Below are 26,981 nucleotides of genomic sequence, written 5' to 3'. Positions count from 1 at the left end.
GCTGCAGAACCAGCAGTCCGTCCGAAGACAGGAGCTCTTCAAGCCAGCCAGGTCAGGCTTATGACCAGGCTGCATATGTTAAACTGAGCATTTGTTGAGTGGTATGATTACTCGCCAACATTTTCTTGGAAGATGTTTTTTCTCTTGCCAGCTTTGCCTTTTCTACTCCATTCAACTGGATTAATTAGAGACACTAATAACCTGTCTGCTGTTTCAGCCACTCCTTGAGCAAGCTTCCCTCCAGAGAGTGGGAAGATACAGGAGACACTGAGAGAGAATGGCACAGTGGTGGCACTGGGTATCTATCTCGAGCTCACTCCTCCACCTCATTACAGGTAGGCTGGCTCAGGCCCATGCCAGTTTAATTAAAGGATGTAAGAAACCCACGTTTTTTTTTAGCTTCTTGATTTAGGTATCTGAAAGTAAGCAGCAGGGCAGACTGGGAACAGAGAGTGCAAATGGTATAGAAGGGTGTAGGAACTGATAAAACCTTGCAATGGCATTTATTGTTATATTAAATTATTAATATATTATATTACTTAATATGTTAATGCCTAACTTCATCTACCACATACCACACATCAGTTTTAAAAAACAAAACACCTCTATGGATGGGACATGTTTGCTCAGTCCCGTATTGATTTGGTTAATAACTACAAGCTGTTCTTTTCCAGAGATCGGGCAGTCCCACAGCAGATGAGGGCAGTTCTTGGAAAGGTTATTATCACAGATCAGAACAAATGCAGGTATGTTTACACAGCAAAAATATTTAGTCTTGCTCACTTGCACGCCTTGCATATGCCACATGTATTTTGTGATTCACCGTAATAAAACCACTGTTTTAATTTTACTGCAGTCCCGCCTATTTAAATATCCCTTTTTGTCACATATTTACCAGTGTTTGCACAGCTCCTGTCTGTAACTGCAAAAGCTTTTTATGTGCTCGGCACCTTAAGGTTAAGGTTGCTGGTGTGTCTGTTCCTACACTCTTTAAATTCTCCTTTTAACAGCTGACAGTCGCGTGTCTATCGGTTTTACCTACACCCTGCAGTCATTTCACAACACTGACTGAACTCTGTCAATTGTGGTCTGCTGGGGCATGTGTTGAAATTCCTGAACTGAAACCAATAGCTACAAGAGAGGCTTTTGGTAGAGGAGGGTGGGGGTGCCACTTTATGTGCAAGAGATTTTCAGACGGGAAAATGTGGCAAGTCTTTTTTGAGAGTTTAGAAGAGAAAGCTTGCCTATGCGAGGGAATGTCAGGATTTTGTATTTGCAGACTAGGACTTTAGATTGACAGACTTTTTTTCCCCTCCATATCTTATCTTGTTGGGAATACCTGTGTGGCTTCAGTCAATAAGGAGGGTAAAATTTCCCATGGGAGATTCCAGGAAGACTCAGATGGATCCCCACTTTCTCCCCCGCAGGAGCTCCCCGGACCCCGTTTTCATAGCCAAGCACTTTTTGGGGGGTGGTGGGGGCGAAGGAGGAGGTGGTAGGCTTGTTTTCTGAACAGATCTTCGCGGACCCGCCCAGGAAGTGGCAGACAGACAGACAGAGAGCGAGAGCAGCGAGCAAACAGGCAGCAGGGCAGAGGCGCTACATTAGCTCCGCTCCACTTGTCACAAAGTTGAAAAATTGTTTTTGCTGTTGTTTTTAAAACGCGAAAAACTCGTCCGCGTGCAGCGACATGGACGCACTCTCCCCTTAACGAGGCGGGGTACGTGCTCAGGACGCTGGCGGTTCGCTTGATTGGGTTAACATGAGTATGAATGGCGGGGTTTCATCTTAACTTTTCCTGCGATAAAGTAAGGTGTTTTTTTTAAATAGCTCATTAAGCTTGCGTGAGGTAACAGTACTTTTGTCTTTATCTCACACTGCCCGGATCCTGTTATCATGACGGTAAGCGGCACCCTCCTTCACTGTACGGCTGTACTTTGAAAACACTTTGTTTTTCCTGCTTGTCACGTCTTCCTGAACCTCATTACTTTTCAAACGAAGCCTTTCGACTAGCCGTTCACACGGCTCGGTTGGGTTAAAGTGTTTAGCCAGTTTATCATAGATGTTAACGTATATTAGCTTTACAAAGCTAGCTAGTTTTAATGTGGCGAGCGTTTGTTTGACTTCGAGGGGTGTGTACATGAAGTTACCGCTAGCTTAAAAGTGACTTTTATTCGTTTAGTTTTATTTGTGGTTCCTTGTTAACGTATGGAGAAAAACAAGTAAAGTAACTGCTGTCGAAACGAAATACTTGACACTGGTTTCAAAGCGTGGTGTAGTTTCCTCCCCTTTTACCCTACTGCTACTGTTTACAGTAACTGGCACTAGCTTGTAGCTTGAACTGTGTGTGCCATTTTTTTTTATAGCCAGCTGTGACACATGTCCTCTGGTTGCAAACAGGCAGACACTGCCAGGCAAAGCTGGCAGGTGTTTTTTAATAAGATAACCTAGAAGTACTGGCTGTCCAAACAATAGTAATTTAGGAGTTGGCCTTACAATGAGTGTACTGTATACCGGGACACTCTCATTCACAATAAGAAAAAAAAGGTGAAACCTGTTTAACCTTAAGGACAAAGCTCACCAGACAATACGTCTTTATAGTGACAGGAAACGGGAGATGAAAAGAAGTGATGTTGTCTGTTCAGTTGACTGTTTTCCCTTCTTCAGTTTATGACCTTTTCAAGCAAGGTCACGGTTCTGATAGTATAAGGGTTTACTACTTAACAGGTGCCCGTTTTTCCACGTTAACCATCTGCTTCCTGTTTCTGCTCATGGGCATGTTTTGACATGATGTGAATAATTTATAATTAGGTTTGACAGATAACTTTCTGTTGTATTTTAGACTTGTCTTTTTTTGTTTTTTCAAGGCATACAATCAGTGTTCATTATGGATTTAAAGCCATGTTTAGTGTGATTGTTTTGCTTAAACACAACCTATAACAACAGAGCTTAAATACAGTAGCTCAATAAAATAAACAGAATGTGACAGGAGAAAATAGCACAGTAAGGTGCAATTACACCTAAATGAGGAACAGAATTTAAAAAAACAAAATGCTCTCTGTGGGGAAAAAATAAGTCTGGGAAAAAAAAGTAAAATACATTAAAAGAGCTCAGTGAACAAAGGTCTAAATATGATGCTCGACTGTATGTGTGTGTGTGTGTGTGTGTCTACACCCAACAATGCTTCTCAGTTGAAGAGCTCAACATAATTTCATTAAGAATAAAAGGAAACTGAGTTGGATCTATCAAATACATCAAAGTCGTGTTAACCTGGGGTTTCTCCCTACATTATTCCTGTTATACTCTGTTGTTGGGAGTCATCAGACTGTATCATTGTTAGATTAAAGGAGATCAGTGGCATATATTAACTGTCTCAAACAGAGAGAAAGTGGGCGGTACCATGGCTTGCAAGAATGCAAGTACATAATGGAACATAAATACAGAAAAGGGGTAGTTAAAGATGACAGGACAGACGAGAGAAATTATATTAAGCGTACAGACTTGCAAACAGATGGGAGAAGAACAAAGTGTCCTAACAAAGAGTGGAAAGTCGTGGGGAGCGAGATGCCAGTTGGAGATGAGCTGACAAATGCAGAGAGATTTAAAAAGCGAGGAATGTACTTGTTGGTGAATGAGAGATAAGCCAAGTCAGGAATGCATTGCTTGGAAAAAGGAAGAAAAAAGAAGCTGCTGGCTAATCTTCTAATCTGGGATCACCTCATCTTGAGGTACCTAGCGCATGTTTTCCTCTTCCTGTCATCGTGTTTGAAGCTAAAGCAGACCTGCTGCAGTGCAATAGAGCAGCACCCTGTTACGTAAACACAGTGCTGTTGATGTATATAGATTGTTGAGTGAGCTCAATACTGTCTGCTTTACCATCTTGTTAAACGTAAAGCAGTAGAGTATGTAATATATGTAACATAAACACTGCTTTAACTGACTTGGCCTATCACTTCTTCACACTGGAAACCAAATTATGGCCTCTGTGGCAAAATAAGTCAGGAGTCTCTGGTCTTTAAGTACAATGATAACATAAACCTGTAGTGATGTAGTTGCTGCTCATAACATAAATTTTGTTGTAATTATACTACGCTACCCGCTCTTTAATATGGGGTTGTGTGGTTTGTCCACCCTAGTTCTTTCTTTCTGTTTCTGTTCACTTTCACTTTTTCTTCCTTCGTTAAAAAGCGTTGAACTTTTGTTGCATTTTCTTTGCCGACTTTGACTTTGTTCTGCTTCACAGCCCGACCTCCTGAACTTCAAAAAGGGATGGATGTCAAAACTGGACGAGAGGGGGGAGGTAAAGTGCAGCCAAGTCATATCCTCCTGTCACTCCTTCTCCTTTCCTAGCCTCTTCCCAGCATCACTTGTTCCTAATGAGAGAGGCTGTTTGTAAGGCGATAGCAGCAGATTATCTTTGTTATCATGTTAATAGCTTGGTGGCTTGAGGCATAACAGGTGTGTCCTCTGTTTGAATGAAACGCTTGGGTGGGTGAGAGAGCTTCTCGCTTCACACATGCAGGCTTCCTGTTCCCCTCGTGTTTGTCTCAGCTTTTTCAGACCAGGCTCGCTTGAAAAAAATAGAACATAATAATAATTCTGATACAGTCTTAGATGGCGTGTTATGTTGTTGTGTTTTCAAGCCGTGTGAAAAAAAGACTTTTCAAAGGAATATGCAGTCATGTGAAAAACTAAGTACACCCTGATTACTTCCATTCAAATGTTTGCCTTGATTCATTGATCATCAGCAAGTGTGAGCGTATCTAAAAATAGAAGTTTTGGTAGTTTTCTGCTCTAGGCGTAGGTTTACAAAGTTGGATCCTTTGTACAGTCGAGACCAAAGTGGAGATGTTTAGGCCTAATGTACACCGACATGTTTGAAGAAAACCAAACTCAGCGCATCAGCGCAAACACCTCAGACCAACTGTTAAGCACGATGGCGGAGGTGTGATGATTTGGTCATATTTTACAGCCACAGGACCTGGCCACCTGTGTCAACCATGAACTCTTATTGCATACCAAAGTATTCTACAGTCACTTATGAGACCACCTGTCTGACAGCTAAAGCTTGGATGTAATTGGGTCGTGCAACAGGACAATGATCCCAAGCACAGCAGCAAATGTACTACAGAGTGGCTGAAAAAGAAGGAATCAAGGTGCTGATATTGCCCAGTCAAAATTCAGAGCTCAGCCAGGACCTTCAGAAAGTTATGCATAAAAAAATGTGCACAAACCTTAGTGCACGGAAGCAATGTTGTAAAGAAGAGTGGGCCAAATTCCTCCACAAAGACGTAAGAGACTGATAAAGTGAAACAAAAAATGATTCGAATTGTTCCTGCTAAAGGTGGTTCTACAAGCTATCGAATAGGAAGTACTTAGTTTTCAACTGGACTGCATAGAGGACTGAAAATTTTATTTTTTACTTGTCTACATATTTGGCCTTTTACAGTTGCTGCTTCCAGTAATTCAGTCTTTGTTTCTTTAGTGGAAGAAGCATTGGTTTGTTCTGACTGATGCAGGACTCAAGTATTACAGGGACTCCACTGCAGAGGAGGTATATATTTATTTATTTCTTTTTTAAATTATTTCACACTTTTTTATGTCTGTTTAGTTCAATTTTTGTGGCTGTATTGAAGCAAACTAGACTGTATAAAAGATGGACAAAGCTTATTGGTCAGAAAAGAAAAGCTAATGTTAGAATTGCTTTAATCTTGCATTCTGCAGCAGTTGGGCGACTCATATGGCTGGAAATAGAAGTCTATAGAAATGACACTACTGCTCACTTGATTTATGACCTCATTAAATGGTTTTCTAAAGGGTTAATGGTCCTGCTCACTTGTTTTAAGTGTTATTAAATACAGTATAATGTCCTCTTTCTAAAATATGGTTCTATTAGACTCAAAAAGTGAAGCATGGTAATACCTTGTGGTCAACATGTCACTGCCATATGGGTGGGCCGTGGTTTTTCAGTCAGGTTCACCCCTGTAAGGTTGTGAAAATGCTCAGCTTCAGGCCTAAAAGTGGACTTGGTCAACCAGTGTGTGACATTATAGTGGTTATATCCATCTTTTATATACAGTCTAGTTTGCTTTTTGTTTTTTTAATGAGAATATGAAATTGTAAGAGAAGTATGCAAACCATGTTCCTGTGTTTTATGTACAGAAAGATGACTTGGATGGAGAGATTGACCTAAAATCCTGTGTCAATGTATCAGAGTTTGATGTGGAGAAGAACTATGGGTTTCAGATACAGGTGACTATTTTTGGCACCTTATGTAGACTGTGACTGTTTTTCATCTTTATATCCACCCATTCTCATCTTCCTTATCAGTTCCATACCCGCTCAACAGTTCCTGCTGTGTTTTCTTACTAATCACGTCTCTCATCTCTGTCAGTATGTCTTCCACCTTTCTCTCTGTATATCTCTTTCAGTTTTTCCTCATCCCAACCCTATTACATCATTTTTCTTTTTATTTTTTGTTTCCATAACCTATATTTCTTTTGTGTTTCAGACACGGGAGGCTGTATTCATACTGTCTGCCATGACAGCTGGGATCAGGCGGAACTGGATAGAGGTTTTAAAGAAGTGTATTCGGCCCAGCAGCTCTCCTGACATCACACAGTAATTATGAGCAGACATGTTAACATTAACATTAAAATAAAAAGAGTGTTTATTATCAGGTAAAAACATGCCATACAGTCTGGACAATATTGTTTTGAACTATAAGTTTGTGTGTAATTATGGCAAAATGTAGTTATGATTAGACACACAGGGGTGGCTCTTAGAATCAGAATAGTTACATAGTTTCAAAAAAGAGAATCTCTTATTCTCGAATCACACTTGCTGCTATAATGCTACGCTAATATGTTTATTATTATAGCAGCTGGTGCTATACTAAGAATATAATTGGCATTTAATGTTACACCTGTTAAAACAGAGGTGGTATTCTGGGAAATACATATGGCCAAACCACAGGACTGCATATACATATACCATACCTTGTCACTGTTCTGCTTGATCACAGGCAGATAGACTTACAAAGAAACTCCATAAACTCCCAAAATGTCTCCCACACACTGTCCAACATAAAGTATTTTGACATCTCAAAAACTACTTTGTTCTTGAGCAACTTGTGGGAGGTGTTTGTCATAGTAACCATTTAAAAATGGATTTATTTAAAAGCTAAACATCTAATAAACTCTTAGTGTTGCTTACAACCTCTTGCCTTGAAGGGCAACATCTAAGAAGGCTGCGCTGAAGTGCTAGCTTACACTAAATTCAAGAGTGGTTTGCGTCACATTCTTGGACATTTTCTGTTGACCACACAAGAGTCTGTACATGTACCAGCAACCTGACAAGTCACTTTCCGCTGTGATTGTTCAAAATGAGTCAAAGCTTAATTATTTGGATTATTAATGTTCTGCTTGTGTAATGACTCACCAGCAGCTGTGTTCATGTGAGTGTTCGTGCTGTAGAGCAATGTTCAGTCCTGATTAATCTGTGCTGATTTAAATTTGATTTATTGATTTTCTTTTTCCATTATGTATAATTTTGTTTATTTTCTTTTAAACTTCTCTAGATTACCCGACAGCGACAAGGAAAACTCCCATGATCGTGTTTTGCTGTCCTCTCGTCGACCGACATCGCGCCATGGCGAAGCTCAGTCAGAAGTCCCGGCCTCCACCCCATCTTCTCATCGTAGGTTTGACTACGTTGAGCTATCCCCTGTTCCCGCCTCTTCTAGCCTTCGTCTTGCCAGTCAGAGAGAAGCAGGAGAGGGGCAGGGGAGAGAGCACAGCCAAAGGCAGGAGGAGAGGAGCACAAGCAGCCAGTGGGATGCCGTGCTGTCCAGGAAGGGCACCGGATCAAACCAAAAGCTACGCATGGAGGAGGAAATCGAGAAGAAGTGGGCCGAGTTTGAACAGATGCCCTTAAAGGAGATGAGCTCCTTACCGTCAGTGGGATCACGTGCTTCCGGCCAGACAGCCAATGAGGCGCTGCAGAGGGAGGTAGTGCGTGGAGATGATTTTCCAATTTGCACATGACATAAAATGCAAATTAACTCTTCATCGCTATGGATGAAGTAAACACTTCTTATTGTTTTCCACTGCTTTCGGATGCTTTTCAGCAGTGTTTTCCATCTTAAATAAGATGAAGCACATGATTCAAACGGATGGTGTGGGATTGAGAAGGACCCAGATAGTAAACTGGAAAAATACTGCTGAAACTCATGCCTGCTTTTGGTCTGTGTGTGATGTGGACTTTGTTTTAAATGCGTTTGCATTTCCAAATCCTAAGGCTGTCTATACCTGACACACCTTACTATGATTTATAAGCACAGAGAATCCCAGCATATTTAATCTTGAATTACAGTTTTGTTTATATATAAAGAGAGTTGAATGGTTTTTCTTAAACTTAAACCCTGTTAGACCAACTTCATAAATTCAGCAGTGAATGGGGTTAAAGGTCAAGCCCAAGGTAGCTCTGGAGTAAGTGTTGGTGTCATTGGACTGCCTGTAGGAAAGAAATGACTCAAATGTGTGTTGCAGTAAAATGGCACATTGGTCAGCTTTCTCCACCAGCTTTCAGTAGGCTTTACCTCCGCCTTTTTCTTCTCTCAGGTGGCGTCACTGAGGCAGCAGGTCGAGCAACTACAGCGGAAGGGAGGGGAAGGTGGCGGCGGAGGTGTGCGGGGTGGCTGTGGCCCTGAGGCACCCTGCAGCCGCAGCCTGTTGGCCATGGAGCGTGCTCATCGGCAGGCCCTGGAAGAGCTGCAGAAGCAACACGACCGCCAAGTCAAGGACCTGGAGGCCCAGAAGGACAGGCTGCTGCTGCAGGAGGCCCAGGACACAGCGCGAGGTCAGTCAAAAAGCACATCAGCCACATATTAACTGCTAAATTCTGAAACAATAGCCGCTGTTAAACTAAACTTTTACAGGTTTAATTTAAACTTTTACTGACATTACTATAAATGACCATGATTTTCTGTAGTAAAAGACATAATGTGCAGTGCCTGCCTGTGAATGTTTTTATTAGAATAGATTTCTACTGTATTATGCCACGTCTACCTATATACATCCTTCCGTTTTAATGCAGTTGAAGGCTGTGAAACATGTTTTCACCGTGCTTTCAACATGCTTTCAGTCTTTCTTGATAACTTTCCCCTTCTCAGTTAAGTTATGGTGTGATAATGTCACTTACAACAGAAAACGTTGTGTAACACTTAAGTTTGTGTTTCAGTGATGGAGGCTTTGAAGACGAAACACAAAGAGGAGCTGGAAAGAGAAGTTGAGAAAGTGAAGAGGCTGAGCAGCGGCGCGGTGGACTCACAGACTCTGCGAGCTCTGCATCAGTACGTAACTTTAGATCCGTTTTTGCCAGTGACATAAAGATGTACTGGGGTCACACTGATACTTATGGAGACAATGATGATATGACAGATGATTACATAACCTGTTTACTTGTTAAATGGTCAGAAAGCGGCCTAAACTCTTCCACTGCACCCTTCCTTTTAGCTCGGCCTTCATTGGTAATTTATGTGAACATGTCTTTTTGCTTTTGAGTGGGAGCTACGTGGCCATAAAAGGGTATTCTGTTAAATAAAAGTTTGAATTTGCAGACTCGTTGAAGTAAGGCCATTACCACAGCCGCCTCTTGGTCCTGTCAGGAGCTTAAGGAATGCGGAAGAATTTGGTCATGGATTAGTTTTCTTTTGTAAGCTCCGCAGGCCTTTGACACAGACTGTCTCAGTGGCTGCAGCTGGAACCTGCATTTTAGGGCTTAACTATGTTGCCTACACTGCATTTTTTAACTCTGCATGCTCTTCCTTATTTTTGTGGTCATTGGTTATAAGTAGCAAAGAGGTTTTAAAACCACAGGAGGAAATACTCAAGTCATGAAGAAAAAAAAGCACCACGAAGGAAACCTACTATAATCTAGTTATATTTTCATAATGTGAAAAAAGGGGTTGTCCAACTCTATTTTTTATATTAAATATATATTGTTTTGTGTAACTGCTGCTGATGTATAATACATTAGAGAGAAACTTGATGTGAAACGGCAGCACTGAAGTTGTTGTTTCAGTGGTTTGGTTCACTGAAGCCCCGACGTGAACACAGTTTTCTTTGTGTTGCTGCAGGGCAGAAGCTCAGGCCTCGCAGAGAGAGCTGGCCGGACTGTCTGAGCGCTACTCTCAGAAGTGTCTGGAGCTAAACAGAGCTGAACAGAACAACGCAGAGAGGGAACGGGAAATCAGCCGCAAGGAGAGAGACATGGAGCAACTGAGGAAAGAGAACCAGGTGGGTCAGCTGCAGTATACTCAGCTGGGAAGAATGATGCATTCACTTTACAGCCCCCAACTAAATATGTGTATGCAGATTTCTACAAACAAACGGCCATTACTTGAAATCACGAAGGCCAAATTTTTTCATCTTTAGGACTTAAAGGCCCGTTTGACAGAGGAGATGAAACGAATACAATCTGCCATCAGAGATCACGGCTCAGAGGACAACAAAAACAGGATGCCCTGCGAGCTAGAGGTAACAACTCTTTAATGTATACCTGAAACTGAAAGCATACCAGGCACTTCTGTATCTGCTAGGACTTTTTTTTTTAAGCAATACCAGCGTGAAACAGTTGTGAAAATCTGCAAGTTGCACTGAGAGCTGCAGCATTAGTTTAGAAGAACAACAATAACTGTCAGCAAGCCTAAGAAATGGCCTGCTGTATGGGTGTGTTGTGCTCAGCTAAATAAAGATACCTGTTTGTAGTCAATCTGATGCAGTACATGAGGCATTCAAATGAGTACGTGTTATACTTATTATTTTCTCTCATATCTATACTGTTAAAATTGTGGATGCTTACAATGAACATTGCCAAAGATTAGACTTTGCAAAAAGTACTTTAGTAAAGTCCAGAGAGCTGGAAATTCCACTACAATCTATTTCTCTGTCGTCAGTACATTTGGCCTTGGGTGAAAAATAAATCTCTGTGAATATAGTTCACTGTAACAGCTGCAGATTATCTAGCATGATTTATGCATTCAGGTCACAGCAAACATGTCAGCAGTAAAAACCTCTCCAAATTCAACTGGAGAATGCAGAGTTTGAGTTGGACTCTACGGTAATCTGTCAGTGTTTGCAGAAATATTCAAGAATATGCTTCAGCCTGACCGTTTGGCCTCTCAAGTAAATGACAGTGGTGTTTCAGCCCTTATCTAGAACTACATAAATTACAGTGCAGGCTGTTTTGTCATTTAAAGGAAACACCCACAATAAGTGTTTTTTATTTTTTTGTTTTTTTTCCCCAGGTTCTACTCAGGATGAAAGACAACGAGATACAGTACTTGCAGAAAGAGATCAGCTGTCTAAGAAATGAGCTGCAGTTCCTTAACATGGTACTGTGTGTGTGTGTGTGTGTGTGTGTGTTTGTGTTTGAGGGGTGGATTTTTTTTTCATGAATTTACCAATAGGCTGTAAATAAAAGATGGAAGTAGTTATTGTGACCTTCCATTGTCTTGTGCTCAACATTAACCCCCAGGTTTTGGATTTTCTCTGTTGCCTTTTTGGTGTTTTGAAACAAGGTGTGTTCAGATGAGACGGTAGAGCTTTTAATCAAATGCTAGCTGGGTTAGCAGGGCGCATCAGTAATTCAAATACAAATTTGGTTGCTAAAGAAAAACAGGCTGAAATGCTCTTACTGGGAAAAACTGAACAGCCACTCATTCTAGTGTCTTTGATAACTGCGAAATACTCAAAAGCTCCAGTCACACAGGCTTAGAGACTGTTCACCGATCCCTGTCATCCTTCAGTCTCTGGGGAAAAATATTTATCCCCTGACATGTAGAGGTTGCTTGATGTCACTAGGTGAAATTGGTCGCAAAGAGATGTACGATGCTGCAAGAAAAATGCGATTGCTTTGGTTGGTAGCAGATTGCTGCGATCACTCACAGTTTGTATGGAAGAAGCCAACTCATCTGCAAACACTTGCCAACTACTCTCTGAGCAGCAGTGATATCAAAAATAGAGATTTTTCACCTTCACAATAAAAGTAGCTCCTTTTGACATGTCATGGCATCGCTATTATAGCACACGTTTTAGTTTGAAGGCAAATAATCTCTGTTGGTGATTCAAGTTTCACTGCTGCTCCATGACTTGTCTACAAATACAAGTCAAAAACTGACTTGTATTTGTAGACAAGTCAGTTTTTGGTGACTGCGGCAGTCTGCTGTCATTCAGAACAATCTCAGTGAGGTTTTTGGCAGCACCCTCTTTGTGACCAGTTTCACCTAGCAACAGCTACCAACCACTTTGGTTGGTTTTCTGGGGAGTACAAGTCTTTCCCCCTCAACGACAGGTTTCCAACCAGTATCTAGGCCTTTGTGAGTGAGGTCTAAAGCCATTTTTCCATTAGTACCTACTCAGATCAGCTTGTACCAAGGTGGGGTTTTTTTCTTTACTCAAATGAGGACCAAAATTTACTAAAAGAATCACCATGCTCTGTAGAAGACGTGTTGACTTTATAGATCTGAAGAGCACTGCCATCTTTGATGTACAGTCTATAGGTGAACACCAACATTGTCATAGAAAATGCAGATCATGAGTAATTTAGCTAGTTTAAAACATGCAAAGATGTTTTTTTTCCTTCACAGTGGATGTGATGTCACTGAGATAGCCTGAGAGCTTTTCTGTCACTCTGCTCCACAGGAAAAACAGCTGGCCTGTAAGCGATACGGAGAGCTGCAAGAGGAACTGAGCGGGATGAAGGGCCGAAATGAGCGAGAGATTCAGAGTCTAAAGGAGCACTTGAAGCTGGCTATGGCTGCTCTGCAGGAGGGGCAAAAGCTGGGGAACAGCCTGGACCACTGAGAGATTACTTCTGGTACTAAAGCTCTGTCAGACATAGTGACCAGTGCGGACTGATATGGAACAGATGTTTTCTCGTTTGTTTGTTGTTTAGGAGAAAGAAAGGATGGTTACTGGTTTTGCTGGACAGTCCCTGCTGTGTGGAGACTTTGATAATGCCTTAAATTTTAATCACTCTGCCAATAAGAGCACAGGAGAGAAGTTTGCCTTCATTGCTTTCTGTTAGAAAGGCTTTCTATTGTGTGGTTATAGTTGTAAAAGAGTGTATTTAAACCTGAAGTATGACCTTTTTCCAAGTAGTTTTGTTCCATTAAGTAACCAAGTACTTTCAATGCATAAAACTGTGACTCAAATCTGAAAATAATATTTAAAAACTAAACAAAATCTGCAGTAAAATCACATCTGGCTTTGAAGCCCAGTCTCCTGGGGAAAAACCTTGTTTCATCTATCAGTTTAGCACAACCTGCTACCTCTTTGGACGTTGTTACTGCTTAAACCATGTCACCAGGCTTCATAAAGGTCAGAAAGCTTTGAAGGCAACCTTCTCTCTCTAGCCTAATGAGCAGCATAGAGTAGCCATTAGCTGGTTACGTTACACTGGGCCATATATAATGTACAAAATTGCACTTTTAATTTTTTTTTTTTTTTCTAAGTTTGGCTTTTGTTGGTTTTGAGTGGAAGCGGTGTGTATGAGTGCGCACTTGGTCTGAAAACTGGAAAGCTTTATTGAGTATCTTTTTTTTTTGTGTTGTTTTTTTAAATGTGGTATTGTAGATAAAGACTTCATACTGTATCAGCTTTTTTAAAAATTTTTGGATGAATAAACTTCTCATTGGCCCTGTGTGCTGCCTGAGATGGCAAAGGTCGGAAGAGCTGCTGTCATCTCAGTTTTCTGTATTACAGCTTTTGAGGCATGTTTACTTTGTGAAAATGGCACACAGTACTTAAGAAACGTATTTGCTGTATTTTTTTTTCTTTTGAACTGGGAAACTTGCTTGATGTTCTGTCGGGTTTGAGAATATTAAATTCAAAAAGCTCTATTGGGATGAAAACAGGACAAGACAGCAAAAAATGTTTAATTCCTTGGAGGTTTAAGGGGGGTGGGGCTGGATTGGAAGTTGATCTGTGATTGTACAGAAGCAGATTCAGCTCAGCTTTCTTTGGTTGCTTTTAAAGGCTGTTGAATGAATGTTGTCCCGTATCACAGATGTCCTCAGTTTTAAGCCATGGCTGAGAACTCTCAAGCCTCCAGTCTCTCCTGATCATTATTGGCATACTGTGTGCCACCATCACAGCAAATGACAGGTGTTGCATCAATGAGCCAGTTTTTTTTTTTGTATTGACGGTATGTATTACGATAAAAAGAATGATCTAACTTTTAAAAACGTGTTCATATTTAATGTACAGTAGAGCCTTTTTGTCATCTTTGTAAATACACATTTTTGCAATCAATAAAAGACGTTCAACAGCACATAATGTACGTTTCATTTCTGCGATATTGTATCCGCCCAAAACCTGCAGACGTTTGTGTTTTTCAGTTCTGTGCTTAATCTAATGTAAAGATACATTTCATAAAGTCTGCAAGAGCGTGACATTTTCTAGAGATGTGAAAACAAAAGTGCTGGGTGTTTAAGAGTTGAATATCTTGTTAAAAAGTGATGTCAGATTCTAAGAAATACGTTTTTTAAAGTTAAAAACGAGGGAAAAAAAACCCTGCATGGTGTTGGAGATGTGAGTACAGGTCCCACTAAAGGTTGTCAGGCCTTCATGCCACCCTCAGTCTGTTTCTCACAATTTGGTCAGAAATATGGACACGAGTTGTCAGCTGTAGGTCATTTTATAGAGCAATGGTAGTCGTCCTGATGCTGGTGTGATGCCTTTCTTTGGGTATCACACCAGTAGCAGGCCTGGTCCTGGTTCTTGGGCCTGTTACCTAATATCTCGCATGAGAACTGAACAAGCTTCTCGGATGAGAGGTGAAATGTCTTCAAGCAACTTAAAGAAGTCCAGACGCTTTTCTTTCCAAGCTCCTTAGACTACCTAATATCTCCTTCATGTCCCATCCTGAATGAAATGGACTCTCTGGACTGCAGGTCTCACAACATAATACTAGCATGAGAAAAATCAGGGGTTTTTTTTTGGGGGGGGGGGGGACAGCAAGAGCCTCTGGGAATGACCTGTAAAACCATCTTTTAGGAGGTTGTCTTGCTGTTGGCAGTCCAGTTTGACCTGTTGTTACTTTTCTTTCCACCAAAGCAGGTGAAACGGATCCACAGTGGTTTCTGCTTCTTAACTGGACAGGTTGATATCCCTGAAGTTTAACAAATTTTGTGTTATTCTGTAATGAAGCGTTCCCTTCATTTTGTGAACGGTGCCTTGAACCAGCCGTACCTCTAGGTGGCAGCAGAGCGCTTTCAGCACTAATTTAATGAAACCGGAAAACAGCAGCAGTAGCAGTTATGGCGTCCACAGCGGCGACCCGGACGGCAGCTGGTGCTGCTAAAGTCGTTAAACCGATTTTTAGCCGTGATTTGGACGAGGCTAAGCGCCGAGTCCGGGAGTTATACCGAGCATGGTACCGGGAGGTCCCCAACACAGGTACGTGTGCCCCCTGTTGCGAGTAAACGGTGTGGAAGAAGCGAGGCGAGCGTCAAGGTCGCGTCTATGGAGCGGTGCAGAATAATTAACATTAGCTGCTAGCACAGAGGAACCTGAATATGACAACAATGTTTTAAAGACTCCGTCCTCTCTTGTGTCAGATAGAGATGGTGATGTTTCCGTTTAATCTAAACTGTAAAGGGAAGTTCATGACTTCAAAGCAACCTTTAAATACTGACTCTAGCTAGCGTTCATTTTGGGCTCCAGGCAGATGAGGCTGCATCGAAGATTATGTACTCTGTACTTTATGTCCACACATTTTAACTTAAAATCATACAAAAATAAAGAATCGATTAAAAAGAAAAGAGGTGCATATATTCGTGTTACATTGTTGTGTGGGTTCATGCTTACAGAAGACCTGTTATTTTATTGAATATAATATGTAAAGCAGCCTCGTAACACCCGTAGTTAGCAAGAATTCCATGTTCAGAATTCACTTTGTTTTGGCTCCTAGCAGGTGGTTACTTACACGGTTACCCCTCAGATCCTTTAAGAGGTTTATTTAAGGGGTACATTAAATCTTCGGATTTTTAAAAGAACAATTTTCCTATATCCATATGCGGAGTAAAAATGCGGAACAGTACAAGTTTGGAATTAAAACAATGGTTGGGGAAATATATATTGTTTTATGTGCAGACTAGTACATAGTTAATCATGTATATTGTCTGATTACATGTTATATCGAGGAACACTGATGAGTAAATTATTAAATAGCATTAAGGGAGTAGGGTTAAATAAATGTGTACTTCATCCTAGACCTTTTCGAACATGTAAATTGTTCGGTGTATAGATTTATTCCTTGCAACATGTTTTTTTTTTTTCTATTTTGCTTTCTGTTTACAGTGCATTTTATTACGTTATTATTACTATTTACCTCTTCAAAATCAATTAATCAATTAAAAACCGACAGTGATTTCCTTATGTTTAACACCCAAATGCTGATGGGTCCTTTTCTTTCTGACTGTGCTGTAGACCTCCGATCTGATGTACCAAAACAAATATGGCATAATGATGATAATGAGTGGCAACTTTGCAGGACAATTTTTTTCAAATAGCCGCTGTAGATTGATTTAATTCACGCAGCTGTAATAGTAACATTTAGGAATGATGTTCTGGATAAAGTGTGTGTAGCAGAACCAAAATGGCTCTCGGTTTGTGTCTGTTTCTCTGCAGTCGCAATGTTTCAGCTGGACATCACAACACGCCAAGGAAGAGACAAAGTTAGGGAGATTTTTGACAAGAACAAGCACGTCACCGACCCCCGTGTGATCGACATGTTGGTCATTAAGGTAAAAGCAGCACCTGTGACAAGAAACAGGAAATATGATTTTTCTCGAGGCGGTGTCTCTTAGGGCTCTGATTGCTGATTAAATCTAACTTAGAGCCACACTGAGTTGTTTACTTCACGGTGTGTTGAGGTATTCTCCGCTTTCGTGTGTGTGTGCTATTTAAAGGGGAAAATGGAACTTCAGGAAACGATCCACGTCTGGAAGCAGAAGACCCACATAATGCGTTATTTCTACGAGTCTGAAGAACCTCGCCCCACCGACTTCCTGTCCAAATTCTACCGGGGACACGACCAATGAACTGTACAGCTCTCGGCCTGCCCTGTGACCTGTTTTTTGGTTGTGTCCAATTTGACAGATGTTCCTCTTTATTGTAAATATACACTTAACAATCACCTATCTATAGTCCAGTCTCTTTTTTTATTATTGATATTGTCACTTGGATCAATTGCAGCCATCAGCACACCATGACTGAACGTGCAGATGCTGTTGTGAGCGGGTTGTTTCAAACAACAGAAAGCTTTTTCACTGCAGACAGTAGGAAAAGCATGTGTGTATAAAGGGAGCTGAATCTTCATCATTATTATTGATTCCATCAGTTTTATTTATTTATTTTTATTTATCCTGCTGCTATGAAAAGCTTTAATCTTGTATTTGGAAAATTGACATCTCCAGACCAAAACTGAGCTGAAAGCTCTAACAGTAAGAGGGACAAATAACATTTTACAGTCTGGATTTTGTCCTCCTTAAGAAGGTATAATCCATAAAACTGGACATGAAAAAGCTCCTGGGAATAACTTAACAGCTTTGTTCCAAACAAGTTTCATGTTTCATGCAATGAAGTGTTTTAAACAGTTGATAGAAAATTAAATTTTATTGAAATCAATGTGTGTTCTGGTATCGCACAGCTCCACTGATTCTGCGCTGCATTTTACAAGCAGTAAGACGTGAGTAGTGAATGACAAATACAGTACAATACGATCAGCCCGGGGCAGCAAAAACCCTGAATCTAGTGCACAAAGACGCAACTCCGGGAAGGTGTTAATCTGCTGAGATGCTCACTGACGCTTGGCGGTGGTCATCGTCACACAATACACAATCTGTGAGGGACAGAAAAAGTGTGGTGATTTATTTTACACTATAAAGGCCTGCAAACGGTTACGTCTTATATAAGAAGTTTAAGAACTGCTGCAAAAGCCTGAAGAAGAATAAAGCAGACAGAAGTGGTAAAAAAAACCTCCTGCAGTCAAGCTGCTAATGTGAGCGTAATGTTTTTGTTATTACAGAGCTGAAGCTCTGAGCAAGAATCTTAAAGCCTGGCCAGCAACATCAAAGGGGACCTGTTGTACTGATTGGTGGCCCCTCACAAAGATTGTAAAATGACTATGTATCGATGTTCCTTCTTTTTGACTCACATGGATTACTCACAGTGTTTTTCATAAAAGCATCCATCACTATTATAGTACACATATATATGATAGAAAACAAAGAATCTTAATAGGTACCTTTTAATGAAGCATGTTATTTTTTTAATTGCAATGGTAACTCCCACATTTCAGTCTGTACTGAACAACACTGTACAACACAGACGGAGGAGGGAGCGTGCACTCTGCCACACGGTGACAGCCAGCCATACCTGTTAACCTGAAGCTTTCCAGACCCCTCAATCATCATCGTCGTCGTCCTCGGGGACGAAGATGTCGTGCTCCTCCAGGAGGGCGGCAAAGTTTTTGCTGATCTGCGTCCCCACATACAAGAAGGGCACCACTATCAGGGCGATCCGGATTAGGCCGAAGGGGGTCTGCTCCCCGGTGTCACACACCCCACCACAGAAACAACAACGTTATTTAACGTCGCTCGTGAGACTACACCTTCCGAGGATCTCCTGATTTCGTAACACTGCGTGCAAATGAGACTCACCTTTTTGGGTTTGGGGAGCATAGCACCGGACGACGAGCACACGGCCGTCCGGCACGCTGTCACGGTGTTCCCCGGCACACTGGAGGGGGTCAGCGGGGATCTGCGGGGGGCTCTGAGGATAGACAGCCTGACGAGGGGACCGAGGGCCGACGCCATGTTTACAGCGTTTGACCATACAGCGGCAATGCGGAAAACGAACCGGAGATGAATTGTGATGTGCAAGAAGAGGGTGGAAACGGCGCCCCCTGGTGGTGATTCAACAGCACAGCGTTTTCGTTTTTGTTTTTATTTTCCCAAAGTTGAAATAAAACACGGAGGCTATACATTGCGCTTTACTTTGTCTTGCAGCTTACATTTAAATATCATAATCCTTAGCAAACAGCGGTTCATTCATCTTAAAAAGTTCAGACGGCAAAAAGGCAAATCAATAAATTACTGTACAGCATTAAATATTTACAGAATTCTTATACTAACTAAAACATCAAGGAGCAGAAGAACAGTAATCATGACAAAATGCATTGAAATAGTGGACCGTACCACACAGTAGATACTGGAATTACGAGAGATGCATGCTAGACATGCACTGATCAAGTGTTAAGTTACTCTGCTGTTGTTAAGTGAAGAAACAGTCAGGTAAAGATCAGACTTCCTAAATGTGACTTAAATTATTTAAAGAAAAAGTTTCAATTTAAAAACAAAACAAAAACAGATGTCTTTCTCAAGTACCAGAAATGAAATTCGACTTTTGTTTGAATCAAACGTGATGTAAACAGCTTCGTGGATGAACTGTCATCATCGCCCCGGTGCAGAGTCATCCGCAGCTTTTCGTCCCTTTCATCCTTACTCAAGTCCTTGTGGCTGTACCGCGTACTTGTGAGGCAGGGTCGTGGTAGCAGTGCTGGCTCCTCACTACAGAGTTGAGAGAGATTCACTCGTCAAAATTAGCGACACTCCAGATCTGACTGTCCGCACCCCGCGATTCTCTTTCTCACCTGATGTCTGAAGGTCAGACGTCTGAAGAACTTGCTGACCTCACCGGGTTTAAGGGCTCCCGCAGTCTTGCTGCCATCTCCTATCCACACAATTTGCCCTTTGGTGATAGCAGCTCTGAGGCTCACACACTTGACTATGTAAGCGCTGGGGACAGAGTTGGGCATGGTACTGGAGGACACTGTGATGTAGGATGCGTCTTTCTGATGGTCTTGGTAGCGCACTATCAGTCAGGAAGAGTGGTCATTCATTAAAAAAAGTACAGAGTACAGTACAAAGAGATGCTCTGTTCTATGTTTCTTTTTAAAGGCACGGTGGCGATTACCTGCAGATGTGACTGCTGTGTCTGTGGTACTGGCGAGCTCCAGCAGGACTGTGGGATATGTAGGATGGAGCAGGTAGAGCTTTCGAATGAGAGGCTCTGCCACGGCAACACCCGGCGACACCTATAAACAGCCGGAGAGCACATTTAGCACAAAAGACTCCTTAACAGAGTCGAGCACAATGGAGTAAAATGATCTTGTGCACAGGACTCACAGAGGGCTGCTCTTCCTGGGTTCTCATTAACCTAGCAATTCTATCTGAGGAAGACTTACGGTTGTCTTGGTAACATTCTTCTGTGCTTTGATTGGATCGCTGGCCCAGAACAGGAAAGCGGATTGGCCTGTGGACGTGGAGATTGCAGATGTTTCTAAACGAAGATGGGGACACACGAACTCGGCGGCCCACAAACGGGTCCCGTTCGCCCCATCGATGATTAATGTCTGAGAGACAAAGAAAAAGAGGAAAAAACACCAGTAAGATCGGAGCAGATGTTACATGTCAGCAAAGTAATTTCAGCCCTGAGGGGGAAAAAAGCATGAAAGAACTTTTGGTTTGTTTCTTTTACCTTCATGACTCCATTTGATGAATGCTGAATGAAAAGATCGAGGATTCCATCGCTATTGAAGTGTCCCGCCACAGGTTGACTGTGACATACAAATAAGTATTTTAGGAACCCATATTTTTCTAGTTTTCAAAAGGATGGGACAGATGTTTTGGTGGAATGTGATTTAAAGAAAAAAACAACAACAACAAAGAACGGGGTATGCAGCTAAAATGAAGTCAGGGAGACCATATCTGACTGAGTGCTATTCTCTCTAATAATTTTGCAATAATTACGCGATTACCACACAGAAAGTTGCTAAAACAACAGTAACATGAAATATTGAAAACTTCAGACCACCTCATGGCAATAGTAAGGCGCCCCTCGTCAAAATATTATTTTCAAGCACATCAGTTTGTTCAAACCTCGCCACCCTCAAGTGGTTGCTGCAGGGGGGAAAAAACCAAACAGGACTGTACCTTTGACTGGAAGTTGTTTTGTAGGTCCATTTCTTTCGCAAATTCCTCTGCCGGAGCAGTAACTGTATGCTGCCTCCATACACCAGCACCCAGTCACTTCTGGTGGAGTTCAGGTTCGAAGTGGTGTCCAGGTTGTTGTGGTTTCTGCCAAAACCAGCCACAAGAGGGAGCAGGAACCTGGCCTGGTCATGGTCACGTGGGCTAGAAAGGACACAACAAAGATCTGATTTTGACTTATTTTAGACAAAAACATATATGATCTAGTAATCTGCTTTCTACTTTAGTGCCAGCTGGTTAAAGGTATTTGGTATTTAACAAACAAAGAAGAGTTTGTACATTGAAAACAGATCTATGCATCAGTAGCAGACACCCACCTGTAAATTTGTATGATGGAAGAGAAATTGTCCTTCTTCATGCCCTCCCACCCTGAATCCTTCTTTCGAAGCGCCTGAGTTTCGGGCAGTTTTCCAGTAGCCCGAAAGTAGATGTCTCTCAGGGAGACGGCCTTCACATTACCTAAGGAAACACACGATGACACAAGCTCCTGTGAAACCACCATTAAAATAACTTCAAGGGTCACTTCAATAGTTCTTAAATGAGCTCCTCAGAATCAGTTGTTGTTGTTGTTCAATAACTTTAAGTATATTTAATGAAAAATATGCTTCATTTTATCTGATTATTTTCCCAGTTAGAAAGCTGTGAATGTCCTTCAAGAAGCCTGGAGAACTATTCCTGACGACTACTTAATGAAATCATAAGAAATCTGCCTAAGACAGATCAGGCTGTGTTGTAGAATAAAGGTGGTCATACCAAATTTTGACTTTCAAGCTGGTTAGAATTGTACAAACTGTGTTTGTCTAATACAGGATTTCCATGTGTTTGCACCTGTTTCCCATTTTGCTTTTTTCACATTACATCTTTAAGTATTTAAGCAGTTAACTTCATGGTAGTGAAGCTAAAAGGAGGAATGAAAGAATAGGAAAGAAAAATATTCTGCTCTTCTCCCCTCTGCTCTTCTTCCCTTTTCTGGGAGGCAGTGGGGAGGTAGAGCATACAGCCCGATCCAGCGGAGAGGTGTTGGAAGCCAGATCGGGCCTCCCTTTCATCGCAAGGGGGGGCCCGATCTGTGTGCCGAAAGTTGAGGCACACAACAATGTGTGCCGCTAGTAAAGTTTCTGAGGTGCTTTTCCTCATAACAGCCATCCCCCAAGATTTTCTCCATTTAAAGCAGTGCATTGTCAGGGATTGTAACATCTAGTCCTTTTACTGAAACTTCACCTAGACCAAACAGGATGTAGTATACTCCTTGTTGTGTCTCATATAGCCAAGGACCAATCAGCGTCCCTTGGGCTGTGACGTTGAAAGGCACAGCATGTCCGAGCAACGCTCCCGTCTCTCCAGAGATCAAAGTCAGAGAGAGATCGAATTTCTGAAAATACACAAAGCAGCAAAAAAATAAATAAAAATACGAACAAACTGTAAATTCTTCAGCTCATGATGATTGTTAAATCCATGAATTAGAATGAATGAATTGTGCTTACGTGAACACTACAAAAAAATAATGCTTTGCAAACTCTAACATGCATCAATATAGCACATGAAGAAATAAGGGAGGCTGGCATACGTCATCCGCTGGCAGGGTGGCTACAAGCAGATCTGGGTGTGAGTCGCCCTGGAGGTCTGGAAGTAACACTGCCTGAGATTCAATGCTCTTAATTGATGATGACCACAGCTTCTTTCCTGTGGAGGGAAAGGAAATATCTTTGAATGCTTAGAAATGAATACTTGCAGTTGATTAATTGTATTTACTTCTGCACAGCTGGGACAGCACTGAGTCCAACCTGTGGTGCCGTTGACAGCCATGATGTAGGATTTGCAGATGAGGAGGCACACGGGCGACGGCACGGTGCTGTACTGCAGACCACACTGGATGTACATCACGGCCTCTGACATGACTTTTTTCCACAGCACCTGGCCGCTGACGGCAGAAAGGGCCACTGCACTGTAAACTGGGATGAAGCGCATACACCATGTATAAATATCAAAGAGGTTACAGAGAGAGAAAGCACACAGAGTCATCTTCAATGACTTTTTGCTGCCAGTGGTAGTGGAACACTGCACAAATTGTATGGAATAATGAAGGACTACATCCAAATTCTTCAACTTCACCTCAAATCAACAGCTAGATGGCTGAAACGCAAATGCAGTTCAGTGTTCTAAGAGGTCAATGATCCCAAACACACATCAAAACCAGTTTTGAAATGGATAAAACAGGTTAACATTAGGCTTCTGAAATGGCCTTCATGAAGTCCCAACCTCAAATCTACTGTCGACTACACTTAAAAACCCGGGTCCATGGTTGGACACCAACCAATTTAAAGGAACTCCACCAGTTCTGCAGAAGCCAATCAGAATTATGCCAGAAGCCAAAAATAAATATACACTTGTGCACACGTTTTTTTTAAAAAAGTAATTAAAGATGTGTGCTGTACAATTATTCCAGCCTGGAAAAAGCAGAGTTCAAAGAAACCACTGAACGCCCAAAATTACCATGACACTAATGCTCATGATGAGTGTAAGTAAACTTCTGACCACAACTGTGGATGGGTACAGGCATGAGGCTGCAAAGATATTTACATATCTCACATACTTTGTGTGGTGTGGGTCTCATTGGTCGATTCGGTAACACCCAAGAACACATCCTCCACTGAATCACCATCAACATCCCACAGTGCCAGCGCGGGTGGCGTGACACCTAAAAAAAAAAGAAGAAGAAAAAAACATGAACACCACCCACTAACAGAAGCAATGTTTCATGTGTAAACAGAGCATGTGATGGGTTAGAAAGATGTTTCACAAGCCTGTGTAATGACAGGTGGAAAATTACAGGGTTAGGCACTTTGTCTAGCCTCTACGACTCCTGAGTAAGCCTTATTATTGTGGCACCACTCACTTTAGATATCAGCAGAGGAGAGCGAGATCTTATCAAGCACTGGCTGTTTATTTTTCTAGTTTACTCTGGAGCTAACTACAGGCCTACTAATCTGTATGCTATGTTACATGATGGGCATTAATAAAGGAGTCCCTAAATGTGCATTAATGTTCTTACCTCCTGTCCCTCCCAGTGCTTTCTCCCACTGCAGCCTCTTTTCCAGGTCTCCCTTCTGGCATGGAATCAGGAACGCACAGAGCAACACAACCACTGTGGCACACACCAGAGGCACCAGAAAAAACGCACTTCGGATAGCGTTCTTCACCCTCAGCCTTTTTTGTTCATCAGAACTGTGAAGCCCTAGCCCAGCACCCCCCATTGCTCCAGGCCCCCCTCTGTCCTCCCTCTTCCTCTCGCCGCCCGAGTCCCTGTGGCTCCAGTACTGCACTCCCTTCATGTCATTCCTGTCTTGCCTGGATTTGCTGGGGAGTCGCTCCCTCCACTCGTCCTCCTCTTCGTCCTCGTCGTCGTCTTGCACCCCGTCTTCTGCGCCCACAAGTCTTCCAGATCGGCCGCCGCGCAGCTTGGAAGACCCAGTGCCCAGGCAGCTATCCCTCCCGAGACCATTTCGGGGGTAGTTGAGCACAAGGTCATCCTCTTCGCTCTCGTCATCACTATCTGCTTGGGTGAGAGGGTCATACTCCCCGAGCTCCGAGCCCTTCTTCCCTGCAAAGACACACAGAAACTGCTCATTAGGAGTACACTGGTTTGAACATGACTCGAACCAGAGGCTGTTGTGCTGCTTGCATATTAAATATTGATTAGGTCCAGTTTTTATGGATAAGACATCATCATCACTGGGCTATTGTTAGGCTGAAAAACCAAAACACCAGAGCTGATTGGCTCAGCAACACTAACCACAGAAGACAACTAAAGTGCATTACGACAGAATAATTTCCATGGTTATGAAAAACAACTTTATAACATCTAAAAAGGGTCCAGAGGTAGGAGTATCATTGTCAAAATGTACAATCAAGAAATGTCTTCATGAATGTAAATACAAAAGGTTTACAACAAGCTGCAAACTGCTGGTTACACTAAAGAGCAGGGAGGCTAGATGAGACATCTAAAAGAGCTTGCACAGTTCTGAAAAAGTATTCGGACAGATGAAGCCAAGATGATTTCATACCAGAATGATGGGAGGAGAAATATGTGGAGAAAGAGAGAAACAGCTCATGATCTGAAGCATATCGTCAAACATGTCTGTTAAACAGGATGGAAGCATTGTTATGGAATGAGCATATATAGACTAAGTGGGTCACTAGTGTTTATTGGTGATGTGACCACTGAAAGAAGCAGCAGGCTTAACTGTGAGGTGTACAGATTCAGACAAATGCTACAAAACTGAACAGACAGCTCTTCACAGTACAAAAGATAATGACCCAAAGCAAACTGCAAAAGCAACCCGAGTTTCTCAACGCAAAGAAATTAGATATTATTCAATAGCGGAGTCAGTCACCTGATCTAAACACAATGAAGCAACTATAGAGGAGCTAACAAAACTGAAATCAGAGACCCACAAAACGAGCAGCAACCAAAGGTGGCTGCAGTAAAGGCACGACAGAGCATCTCAAGGGAGAAAACACAGCATTTTGTGACGTCAATGGGTTTTAGACCTCAGGCAAATAGTGACTACAAAGGATTTTCATGCAAGTATTAAAAACTATGCTTATATTTAAACGTTAATTTAATATACAATATACAATAATTTTGAGCCTCTGATGTTTGATTACACCAATTTACTACCATACTGTAGAGGTGGGCAGAGGCAAAACTAGAAAAATAGTGGATCTAACTATATTCCTGTATTTTGAGGCATTTTTTTGACTGTAGCCCCCCTATTGCACAATAACACACTTAAAACAACAATAAAAAATAAAAATAGTAATAACACGATGACGTTAGCTTGGTTATTTTATTTCATCAATACTTGTCAGCATTTTTTTCACATTACAGATTTCTTTAATTAAATAGAAATACTATTAGAAGAAAGAATGGAAAGAAGAACAGAATAGAATAGAAATAGAATAGAAATACTATTACCGTAATACAGGCAATGATGGGCATCACTGTTTCCAGTAGGATATTGTCGCCAGGTCTGAGCTTGTATTATGTATTTGTCATGAAAAAATTTTTTTTTATGGTGAACTGTCTAACAGCAGGTTGTTAACATTAGCTAGCAGCTAGCCGTCGTTCAGCACCACCACACAGCGCCGTCAACGTGCCGCTCTGACGCTGCACTACACAAACAGAAAAACTGCGGCCATCTGATTTGACTAGGATTAAAAAATTGGCACGAGAAATTGGCAGAGATAAAACGGAAAACCTGACAACTGCGTATGACAAGCCAGTAAAATTAAATGACTTCGCTACATTCAGAAGGCTGAGAAGCGAGATAGGAGAGCACAGACTATCAATGAAGCTAAGCTCCGTTACGTCTGCACATTGGTCTGATAAATAATACAAATCAGTGCGGCATCTTACCGGGCAGTTTGAGGGCACGGGACAGCGCTGCAGCCATTTCTCCTCTAACAGAGCCGACGTGAGGCAGCAGTGATGTACGGACCCAGAGACCCACCGAACCAACGGTTTGGCTCTGCGCCAGACCGTTTGCATCATGGGACTTGTAGTTTATGAGGAACTCTTGTTTTGCGACGTCTGTAACTGTACCTATATATTTATAAACAGTGGAAAAACAACATGGACATTGACTACATGCTGAATTTGAAATCATCACATCATTTCTGAACAATATATTTACCCTATAGATAATACATGAAGTAAATATTTATGCGGAATATTGATTTGCTGTATTTCGCAATATCGTTGTGTTATTTTGCACTTTGGAACTTCATGCTCCTCCACGTTCTAATTACTATACCTAACACTCCTACTACAAGTTTATTACCTCTTAGGTAATTCGCAGGT

General features: G+C 41.7%; 4 protein-coding genes across 4 annotated transcripts; 2 read left to right on the top strand and 2 right to left on the bottom strand.

The window, feature by feature from the left end:
- The first annotated feature begins 1,278 nt into the window (after positions 1 to 1,278).
- triobpb (TRIO and F-actin binding protein b) lies at positions 1,279 to 14,351 on the top strand. Its single transcript, XM_063471384.1, has 12 exons — positions 1,279 to 1,902; positions 4,244 to 4,300; positions 5,486 to 5,554; positions 6,163 to 6,252; positions 6,512 to 6,621; positions 7,580 to 8,009; positions 8,622 to 8,859; positions 9,241 to 9,352; positions 10,139 to 10,298; positions 10,437 to 10,538; positions 11,309 to 11,395; positions 12,705 to 14,351. Exons 1-12 carry the CDS (start codon positions 1,897 to 1,899, stop codon positions 12,864 to 12,866), a joined length of 1,623 nt encoding a protein of 540 aa, XP_063327454.1. The 5' UTR covers positions 1,279 to 1,896; the 3' UTR covers positions 12,867 to 14,351.
- Positions 14,352 to 15,300: 949 nt separating this feature from the next.
- On the top strand, positions 15,301 to 17,202 carry ndufa6 (NADH:ubiquinone oxidoreductase subunit A6). The gene is made up of 3 exons (XM_063471382.1): positions 15,301 to 15,461; positions 16,695 to 16,810; positions 16,976 to 17,202. Exons 1-3 carry the CDS (start codon positions 15,323 to 15,325, stop codon positions 17,105 to 17,107), a joined length of 387 nt encoding a protein of 128 aa, XP_063327452.1. The 5' UTR covers positions 15,301 to 15,322; the 3' UTR covers positions 17,108 to 17,202.
- Positions 17,203 to 17,320: 118 nt separating this feature from the next.
- On the bottom strand, positions 17,321 to 18,931 carry LOC134625962 (essential MCU regulator, mitochondrial-like). The gene is made up of 3 exons (XM_063471383.1): positions 18,728 to 18,931; positions 18,444 to 18,608; positions 17,321 to 17,907 (listed from the first exon to the last, which is right to left on the bottom strand). The coding sequence occupies exons 1-2, from the start codon at positions 18,881 to 18,883 to the stop codon at positions 18,471 to 18,473; spliced, it is 294 nt and encodes a 97-aa protein (XP_063327453.1). The 5' UTR covers positions 18,884 to 18,931; the 3' UTR covers positions 17,321 to 17,907; positions 18,444 to 18,470.
- Positions 18,932 to 18,998: 67 nt separating this feature from the next.
- Positions 18,999 to 26,667, bottom strand: fam234b (family with sequence similarity 234 member B). The gene is made up of 13 exons (XM_063471381.1): positions 26,538 to 26,667; positions 24,171 to 24,719; positions 23,712 to 23,816; positions 22,903 to 23,070; positions 22,686 to 22,801; positions 22,340 to 22,490; positions 21,436 to 21,577; positions 21,062 to 21,262; positions 20,607 to 20,685; positions 20,314 to 20,481; positions 20,043 to 20,163; positions 19,720 to 19,940; positions 18,999 to 19,636 (listed from the first exon to the last, which is right to left on the bottom strand). Exons 1-13 carry the CDS (start codon positions 26,572 to 26,574, stop codon positions 19,634 to 19,636), a joined length of 2,061 nt encoding a protein of 686 aa, XP_063327451.1. The 5' UTR covers positions 26,575 to 26,667; the 3' UTR covers positions 18,999 to 19,633.
- Between the last annotated feature and the right edge of the window lie 314 nt (positions 26,668 to 26,981).

This window comes from Pelmatolapia mariae, linkage group LG4, assembly GCF_036321145.2.
Source record: "Pelmatolapia mariae isolate MD_Pm_ZW linkage group LG4, Pm_UMD_F_2, whole genome shotgun sequence".
NCBI lineage: Eukaryota > Metazoa > Chordata > Actinopteri > Cichliformes > Cichlidae > Pelmatolapia > Pelmatolapia mariae.
Note: the sequence above shows the minus strand (reverse complement) of the source record. Positions and strands in the feature narration are given on the sequence as shown.

Bases quoted from the DNA above. Each gene is read 5' to 3' on its own strand.
- triobpb (XM_063471384.1), top strand. The intron at 4,301-5,485 runs GTAAAGTGCAGC...TTGTTTCTTTAG, and splicing joins AACTGGACGAGAGGGGGGAG to TGGAAGAAGCATTGGTTTGT. The intron at 8,010-8,621 runs GTAGTGCGTGGA...TTCTTCTCTCAG, and splicing joins ATGAGGCGCTGCAGAGGGAG to GTGGCGTCACTGAGGCAGCA.
- ndufa6 (XM_063471382.1), top strand. From the start codon at position 15,323: ATGGCGTCCACAGCGGCGACCCGGACGGCAGCTGGTGCTGCTAAAGTC. The intron at 15,462-16,694 runs GTACGTGTGCCC...GTTTCTCTGCAG, and splicing joins CCGGGAGGTCCCCAACACAG to TCGCAATGTTTCAGCTGGAC. The intron at 16,811-16,975 runs GTAAAAGCAGCA...TGCTATTTAAAG, and splicing joins TCGACATGTTGGTCATTAAG to GGGAAAATGGAACTTCAGGA.
- LOC134625962 (XM_063471383.1), bottom strand. From the start codon at position 18,883: ATGGCGTCGGCCCTCGGTCCCCTCGTCAGGCTGTCTATCCTCAGAGCC. The intron at 18,609-18,727 runs GTGAGTCTCATT...ACCGGGGAGCAG, and splicing joins TGCTCCCCAAACCCAAAAAG to ACCCCCTTCGGCCTAATCCG.
- fam234b (XM_063471381.1), bottom strand. From the start codon at position 26,574: ATGGCTGCAGCGCTGTCCCGTGCCCTCAAACTGCCCG. The intron at 20,686-21,061 runs GTACAGTCCTGT...TGTATGTCACAG, and splicing joins AAAACAACTTCCAGTCAAAG to TCAACCTGTGGCGGGACACT. The intron at 19,941-20,042 runs GTAATCGCCACC...CCTGACTGATAG, and splicing joins CACAGCAGTCACATCTGCAG to TGCGCTACCAAGACCATCAG.